We start from the raw sequence: 9,672 nt of genomic DNA, 5'->3' as shown, positions 1-9,672 counted from the left end.
TACACGTCGCTCACGATCATGCACAAAGCATCGCTTAACATATCAAATCTCTCTTTATATATATATATGTGTGTGTGTGTGTGTGTGTGTGTGTGTGTGATGCTTGTGAAATTGAAATGTTTATATTAGGCCTAAAGATTTAAAATTTGTTTTTTCTTGTTTAAATAAATAACATCAGTATTTTTCTAGAGATAAAAAGAAAAACTCCTTTAAAAAAACCAAAGTATGAGAAAAACAAAGATTGAAATGAAAGTTATGAACAGATAAAATTATACTCTTAATTCCAACTTCATCCCTTTCACTCCCTTGAAGTAACTATAAATTTTACTTTGCTGAATCAACAAAAAAAAACTAAATAGTTAAAAGGAAGTAAATCATTTATTCAAGTGCTGGCCAAATGCACCGTATATAGTAAACACAAAGCACAGAACGAAATAAGTTGCAGAATGAAGACATCTCCCAAATGCTTCACTAACACGAGGGAGGAGTTGCGGGGGCGACGAGATTGTTCATCTTTCGATCTGACATTTAAAGAGCACTGATATTTATCCCCGTCAAAGATTGACTTACAGGTACCAATCGTGCGAGTCGGATCGATGTTATAGCGTAAATAGGTAACAGTCGACCAACAGCTTAGAGGAGAAACCAAGCATCAACTAGGAACAGATTCAGATGTTTCAGACCTCGTGATACTTAGATATTCACTAAAAGCTGTAACTGGCATCAGTCTCTGGGCAAAGTCGATCAACACCTTTCGCTGGTGCTCACTCGTATGTGGAAGGCTTGCTCGTAACAGATCGACAGGCATCTCCCTGCTCATCAGTATGGTGGCTTCTGACCCAAGGATGGAATCCTTGGGTGCATGATCAATCATCAATGTTTGCATGATGCTACTGTATTTACTCAGGCAATACTCGGTCAGCAGCCCAAACAAAGCATCGAATGATGCCTGCCACAGGGTCCGGCAAGGAATGTCATATGCGCCGGCAGCATGAGGATATGTTAGCAGATGAGTTGCTCGGTCGAGAACAGATTTTACAACGATGGTGGCTCCATCACCGGATTCACTTCCAATGGGGCGGAGAGGTGGTTGTTCAGATGAACAAACAACGGCAGCTAGGCAAGCACTGAGCGCGCTGAGTTCCATATCATTCAGGCATAAGGAAACTGTTCTAGCTAGATCGGTCACCGTTTCTGATGAACTGGAATCAGATGGCAAACCACCAAATATAAGCCTCAAATGTCGGAAAATAACCATGCAGACTATCCGAGCAAGATCACTGCCAGGGGTTAGAAGTTTAAGGAAGCGCGAGATGAATTTCCGGCCTTTGGCGAGAGAGATTATGCGACGGAAGACAATGTCATCCTTTGGACCGAGGCCAATAGAATGCCCCTCTCTACCGGAGCCAAGTGGATCGACAAGATTGAGAGCTGCTGCAAGTCCATCCAGCAAAATCTGTCTTCTCCACCTCAGTTGCAGCCCACCATCCTGTGGAGGATTGAACTGCAAAAGACGATCCGTGTCATCTATATCGAGGAGGAGGCAGAGACCATCCTCGATGGTGATTCTGGCAGCTACAAGTGGCTCCTGCTCGAGCAGCTTCACAGTAGACTTCCGGTCATGCAAGCCATCTCCATAAGCTGGCATGTCAGCTTCAAGAAGAGGACGAGGCCGACGAACTGAAGAGAAGAGAAACTTCCCAGCCACATCGACATGGGACTCATTAGCACTGCGTGACCGAGAAGGCAGATCTTTGATGTTTGGTGGGAAAAAACTGTTTTTGAACTGCCTGGCTGATTTCTTTGCAAGACAAGCCTGGTGATAATAATCGGATAAGTATGGATCACTGCTGTGGCTCACTGCATTTTGCATCTTCAAAATGCTATCGATCTCTTCGGGAGTCATGTACTTCGATCTAATCTGTGGCGACCATCTGTTATCGCCCGTTGCATTGCCGATATCTGAGGACTGGTGAGAAAATCGCATATGATGCTTTCCTTTTTGTGATGCTCTCAATCTATTATCTCGAGGATCAGGCCTCATGTGTGGAGGGGAACCATGAGGGCTGAACACATTGTTTTGCGAGTGCGAGTAACGGAGATGAGATGGTTGGACGTGTGGCAATCTGTGCTGATGATGTGATAATATCTGTGAAGCTATCAAATTGCTCGGCAAAGATAATTGTTGCAGAAGCATGTTAGGTAGCATATTGTCACTAGAAAACAGACCTCTGTGGTTCAGCAAATTGTTTCTCGTCCGATCGATTATAGAAGAATTAGGACCATATTGCAATCCATGACCTGATCCTCTCAAATGCCGCAGAGGATCAAAATAAGGGGCAAGAGTTAGATCAGATAGCTGGAGTCCAGAATCAAGAGATGGAATACTTAAATGCCGCGTAAGATTTGAAAATGACTGAGATCGTCCACCGTGTGAATCATAGGAAGCAAAAGGTGGAGTGGGTGGAATGATCGACTCCCGGGTATATTGTTGCTGCCTTGGTTGCTGCTGCTGGTGAGGAAGGAGTTGTTGTTGCTGCTGTTGTTGTTGAGGGAATGAAGATGCTCTGTACAGTGGTTTCGGTTCAGAAAGTTGAGATGATGATAATCGTGGTTGCGACCACCATCTCTTACTCTCCTGGATATTTTCAGTATCTAATATTTGCTGATCAATCCAGTTTGTATAGTCTCCATCCTGAGTCCAGTCTGCAGTTGAAGAACCTAAAATACGAAAGAAAAAAAAATCTGTAACTGATAAGAATCGGTGAAAAACAACACAAGCAAATGCTTTCTGGAAATGAGATTGAAAGTGAAGCAAAAATACTCACTTTCTCTAGAAAAAGATCCTCTCTCACCAATAACTCCAGTATTCCTTGGATCACTGACGACTCTGTTCAACTGTCGATATAAGATATAAAATGAGTGTAGCATAATATACAAACTACAAGTAATACTGGATGTCTTGAGAGATTGTGGCGGTTAGATTATATATCTATTTGTTTATAGCTTTTAGAGCAATTTAGACTTTTCCTTTTTTTTATAGAGTTTAGGGTTTCTTAACTTAACTATATAAGACCTATACTCTGTATCAATTTTAAGATCCAATAATATGGTTAATTTTTTCCTTCTCTTAATTTCTACATGGTATCAGAACGGTTCTCCTTCTCTAACCTAATTTTTTCTACCGCCCCCTGTTATTCCTTCCTGTTATCGTTGTCGTCTCCTTACTACTGCTATTGATTTCGGCGCCAACATCTATTTTATGTCCCGCCGCTATTGATTTCAGTGCCGACATCTATTTTTTGTTGATTTCGGCGCAGACGTCCTGTCCTACCGATTTCGGCACCGATATTATTTTCTGCCGATTTCGACGCCGACACGATTTTCTGCCGATTTCGACACCGACGTGCTCGACACCGACGTTATGTGCTATCAATTTCGACGCCGATGCTCTTTTCTACCGATTTCGGTGCCGAAGCCTATGTTGCTGATTTCAGCACTGACGTCCTTTTCTACTGATTTGGACACCGACGCCTATGCTACTGATTTCTACATTTGACATCCTTTTCTGCCTCAAATTCTTTGTGTGACCACAGGTCATCCTGACATTAGTTTTTTCGGATCATACAAATATTTATCTTTACAGTTTGGTTATTCTGAGAATTATTCGTTCTGTCATCATGCTTGGTCGTGCAGATGCTTCATAGAAATCTGATCATATATGTTTGAGCAGTTTCAACAATTCCTTGCTTCACAGCCCTCTGACATGTTAGCTTCCTCTCATATAGGTTTGTCGTCGTCTGATATTTTAGGTATATCTTCATCCTTATGGATTTTGGACTTTGGTGTATCCCATCATATGTCATCCAATTTGTCATCTTTTGTTTCTTTTTCTCCCAATTCATCTATATCTATTGTGATTGCTGATGGTCCTCCTATCATTAGTAGGTGTTGGTTCAATTGTTACATCTTCTTTATCTCTTACTAATGTTTATTATATTCCGAGTCATAGTTTAAATCTTGTTTCTGTTAGTCAATTATGTGAGTTTGGATATCTAGTTTCTTTTTCTTCATCCAATTGTTATGTTCAGGACTCGCAATCTCAGAGGCAAAGGCTGATTGGGACAAGTCATAAGCAAGGAGGGCGTTATGTTTTAGATCAACTCAAATTACCATAAGTTATAGCTTCAAGTATGGATTTATCGTCTTTTCATCTAAGTCGTTCATCTTCTGATTTTTATTTATGGCACTCTCGCTTAGGTCATGTTTCAGCACCTCGTTTGTAGTTTTTAGCCTCTACAGGAGCATTAGGACCTTTGAAAAGTTCTGATATTTCTTATTGTAGTGGTTGTAAACTGGCCAAATTTTCTACCTTACCATTTTCTAAAAGTCTTTCTTTTTCTTCTGCTCCATTTAATCTTATCCATTCTGATGTGTGGGGACCCTCTCCTATTCCTACAAAAGGAGGGTCAAGGTATTATGTTTCGTTTATTGATGATTGCACTCGTTACTCTTGGGTCTATCTTATGAAACACAGGTCTGATTATCTTACAATTTTCAATAACTTTAGAGCTCTTATGAAAACTCAACATTCTAGTGTCATAAAGTGTTTTCGTTGTGCTTTGGGGGATGAATACACTTCGAATCAATTTGCACATTTACTTGCTTCTGATGGTACTATTCATCAAACCTCGTGTACAGATACTCCTGAACAAAATAGTGTGGCTGAACGGAAACATAGACATCTTGTTGAAACAGCCCGCTCATTTTTATTGTCTGTCAGTATTCCTAGTACCTTTTGAGGGGAAGCAATCTTTACTGCTGCTCATGTCATTAATAGAATTCCAACCTCACACAATTCAGGTTTGTCACCTTTTGAAAAATTGTATAGGTATGCTCCTGTCTATTCCTCTTTGCATGTTTTTTGTTGTACTTGTTTTGTCTTTTGTCCACATGCAGAGCGTAATAAGTTAGCCTTTAGGTTTGCTCTTTGTGTCTTTCTGGGCTATGGTGTTAGTAAAAAAGAATATCGTTGCTTTGATCCCATTAGTCAAAAATTGTATGACTCTCGTCATGTTGTATTTCTTGAGCATATTCCATTATTTTCTATTCAGGCTAGTTCGCATAATATGACAAAGTCAGATCTGCTTTGTATTGATCCTTTCAATATCGATACTGAGGAAGATTCACCCACAAATCTTACTGGTAGTTCAACTGAACCTGGTCCTACTCCGTTATATTGTGATAATCAGAGTGCTATTCAAATTACACGCAATTCAGTTTTTCATGAGCGGACGAAACATATTGAAATTGATCTTTTGTTCTTTCAAAGCTACAGATTGCTGATATATTTACCAAGGCACATTCCGCTTCATGTTTTCGTTTCTTATCTGACAAACTCTCAATACTTCTAGCTGTAGCATCGTGAGTTTGAGGGGGGATGTTAGATTATATATTTATTTGTTTATAGCTTTTAGGGCAATTTGGATTTTTTCCTTTTTTTTATAGATTTAGGGTTTCTTAACTTAATTATATAAGACCTTATACTCTATATCAATTTTAAGATCCAATAATATGGTTAATTTTTTCATTCTCTTAATTTCTACAGTAGCATCATTGCAATGAGTTATATTCCCTAAATCCAGGATAACGAGAAAGCACAGACACATGAAACATATAAAGAAGTAATAGAACATGTAGGGCATAAATTTTCATAAGCTCTCGAGATAGAAACATGATACACTAAAGTGTATTATCAATCCCATCTGTTGCACTATTCACAGGTTTCTTGATACTCACACTGAAAGCCAGTGTAAGCTTCCATTAACCAAACGTAGAACTTAACAAAAACATATTTTAGCATTATCGTCCCAATTGAGGCAAGAGCACATAATCTGTCACTTTTTTAATTATTCAAAATATAATTTGCCCAGAGAAGACATCAAATGTGTTTTCAAGAAAACAGATGAATTATTGTAATAACAGTAGATGAGCTTCTTTATACTAATGCATTGTACAAGGGCGTATCAGCCAATTATCAGATTATGTTGCTGATTCATACTCTAACAAGTAAAGCAGCTTTAATATATTGCCGACTTGTTACTTATAGTGATCTCCAGCTAATCATTTAAGAGGACAGCAAAGTGTTTATGATCAAAATAACCCATGGGTGAACATATCAAACTTAAGAATCTCAAAGATCCTATAGCAAGTAGAAAAAAAATGAAGGGCAGGTAGAGAATAAACGTAAGAACGTGTGATGTTAAATTTTTATCTAGAAAAAAGGTTGGGCGAAAACATTTTACTCTTCTCTTACATTACCACATTTTCAGTAAACAATAGAATGCTATGATAGCCACACCGAACATGTTAAGTTCAAACAGTCTCGTTTCATGATTCATGATGTATGTAAATAAAACAACTATGAGAAAGTGATCAATAAGAAAGGTCAAACAACCTTTGCAAAAGTGTTTGCAAGATCATCATTATCTGATAGATAACTGAAGCCTTCAACCTGCACATGGAACATAAGAAGAACAATGAGAAATTTTACTAGAAAATAACTTCAACCAACATTTTGGCACAAGAGTAGAGTGCAAAGTCGAGGAGTATCATGCATTTCGTACCTCATTTATATCATGTCCTCCAAAAGGAATAATTTCCTCTCTGTCTTGAACGGTAGGAAAATAATACTCATCATCAATCCTAGTTAAACTTGCATTGACACTTTCATCATCTTCCAAAATGCCCAAGTCAATATCCTCCATGATCTCTTTGCCAAAGAATGCATATTGTGAGGCATCAAATAGATAGTTACCTACAGCAGACGAGTAAAGTTGATAGTATCACAGAAGAAAGAAAGTTGTAATTGAGAAAATAAGAAGTCAATCAACGAAAACAACTGATGAAGCAGTAAAGTGAGTAGAATCGAGTACTATTAGTGAGAGTGAATAGCTTGAGCGTATCATTAACCTAATCAAAATTGGGAAATTAAATTTAGTACTTCATGTACTAGAGAAACAGCTTTCCATTCCAAACACTGTGTGATAAAAAATATGCCCTTTCGACCAAGAGTAAACAAACTGTTCGGCTTGAAATCTGAAGCGCGTCATTAAACTCATCAAAATTGGGAAATTAAATTTAGTACTTCATGTACTGGATAAAAGGCCTTCCATTCCAAACACGTTGTGATAAAAAACAAAAAAACTCCTTCCTCGATCTAGAGTAAATAAACTGTCAGCTTGAAATCTGAAGTGTATCATTAACCTCTAGTACTTCATGTACTTGAGGAAAAAGGCCTTCCGTTCCAAATACAGTGTGATAAAAATAAAAAAATCCCTGTTTGACCAACAGAAATAACATCCTTTGTGACACAGTGAATACTGACAAATATATATATATATAAAACACCCGTTGAAAGAGTTTCAGCCAAATCCATCAAACCACAAGCAATACAACACAATGAACTAACAAACTCAAACGAGGCAAACTACAACAAAAGAACTCACCTGCAGTGGCATCGCTAGTTCCGGCGAGGTTATCGCAGGGGTGGTTAGGGTTCCCGGCACTGGAACCCTCCGCCGCGTATCCCCTTGTCATCACCCCTCCCCGCTAAACCCTCGCTCCCGGCGAACGGAAACGCGAAAGAAAGGGCAGCAGGGACGTGGAAAGGAAGCACCTTTGCATCGAATTCTTCCTGTAGGAGCTGCCCGGTGCTGAGATCCGATCGAATCCTCGCAGCAGAAGAATAAAAACACTGCCGCAGCAGCAGCCACTCGCTCCACAAATCCAAAGGCACAAGAGGGATCCAAACCAGGAAATGGAATCAACAAAAGTAGAAAAAGGAGACGCCTTTTTGGGTTCGGGAGACACAGAGATGTCTTCTTCACTACTGCTCTGCTCTGCTCTCTGTTGAATTGAGATAAAGACGGCTTCTCCCAATGTGAATTGTGAGGGAATAAACAAGGAGGAAAAGGAGAGAGAAAGACTTGTCTTTGATGTTGGTGTACATTGACTTAATACTTAATAATAGGGTCATTTTTTCATTTTGACCCTTTAAAATTCAGTGTATTCCAATATATTTTAGATATCAAAATTCCCTGTATCGTTAACAGCAAAATTACATAAAATACTGAAAAAACAATAACTATATTGGAGTGCAATGAAATTTTCACTGATATTAAATATTAGGCCATTAATTTAATTGGACACCAGATCCATTGCTTTTGATACGGCCATTGGATCTATATATATAAGTTAAATTAAAATATTCTAATGTTTAAAATATTTGGTAAAACACTCTAAAATATATGATGTTCCATTATTTAGAATAAAAGTGTAATATAGCCCAGAATAATAGTAAATTTTCATAAAAAATTTCATGTAAAGTTTCAACTTTACCATTAATTTCTATGTTAAAAAATATTTATTACAACTCTCTAATTCATATTAATTCATTATCTATACATAATCTTATATAATTATATACCGAATTAAACTACATATAAACTTAATTTTAAATATTTTATACTTAATAAAATAGATTATGTACCCCTCTCTCTGTATATATATAATGTTGATCGATCTATTATAAATTATACGATAGAAAATATACTAAATTTTAATTTAAATAATGTTAATTTAAAAGGAATTATATTTTACTATGTATTTTTTATACTTATATTTTATCACATACTTAAAAAATGTATGCACAGGAATACTATAGAATTTAGAAGGAATTATATTTCATCATGGATTTTTTATAGATATTTTACTATGTAGCTAAAAATTATATGTATAGATAATATATTAGATTTGAGTTTAAATGGTGTTGAATTTAGAAAGAATTATATTTATTTTTAGATAAATGATATTTTTTAAAATAAATATACCTATATTTTATAATATTTTTTTTAAATATATACATAAGTAGTGAATTAGATGAATTGATATAAATTAGAGAGTTAAAATAAATATTATCTAACTAACAATAAAATTGAAACTTTGGATCGGCAGTTTAGGTAAATTTGCCCCATGAATGATTAGAAACACATGTTACTCATTACGTCATTATTCAAACGCATCAAATTTATATTATTTTAATAATTGATCGATAACTCCAGAATGATTGAATGCATTAAAAGTAAATTTTGCTGGCCAGAATCTGGCCAGTTAGAAATCTCTATCTCCCAATTAAAATGCATGCATGGACATGCATATAATTAATGTGGCCATATAAAATTACTAAAATACCCATACATATGCATGCATGCATATATTTTAATTGGCCAGATTCTGACCATTTAGCAATATCCTTAAAAAAAAATAGATTGTTTTGTTCAACAAGGACAAAATAGGAGAGAAAATTTATAATATTTTATTATTATGGGTTATAAAAATAATATCACGTGTTGGAAGAGTACTTTGCACGAGGTTAGTTTAATAAATTAGTTTCACTATTAATTGCGACAATATTAATTATGATTTTTTGTATGTCTCAATGAAATGAGTTTTATGGACCTCCGTCTCCGTTTAAGGGCCCATTTCAGCCGTCCAATTTGGCCTTCATTTACTATGAACGGTTAACGTTAAATATGGGACAGGTCAGGTGGGCCCAGCCCCTTCCATCGGATTCCTGACTTGTAAATTACCAATTAATGAAGTTCCTGGCCG

General features: G+C 36.8%; 1 protein-coding gene across 1 annotated transcript; it reads right to left on the bottom strand.

Annotated features, from left to right (window-relative positions):
* Positions 1–306: 306 nt before the first annotated feature.
* LOC121984862 (protein PAT1 homolog 1-like) lies at positions 307–7,980 on the bottom strand. Its single transcript, XM_042538011.1, has 5 exons — positions 7,509–7,980; positions 6,627–6,817; positions 6,458–6,514; positions 2,829–2,898; positions 307–2,721 (listed from the first exon to the last, which is right to left on the bottom strand). Exons 1-5 carry the CDS (start codon positions 7,597–7,599, stop codon positions 653–655), a joined length of 2,478 nt encoding a protein of 825 aa, XP_042393945.1. The 5' UTR covers positions 7,600–7,980; the 3' UTR covers positions 307–652.
* Between the last annotated feature and the right edge of the window lie 1,692 nt (positions 7,981–9,672).

Source organism: Zingiber officinale, chromosome 5B, assembly GCF_018446385.1.
Source record: "Zingiber officinale cultivar Zhangliang chromosome 5B, Zo_v1.1, whole genome shotgun sequence".
Taxonomy (NCBI): domain Eukaryota; kingdom Viridiplantae; phylum Streptophyta; class Magnoliopsida; order Zingiberales; family Zingiberaceae; genus Zingiber; species Zingiber officinale.
The sequence above is the reverse complement of the archived record's forward strand: the minus strand, read 5'-3'. Positions and strand labels throughout refer to the sequence as shown.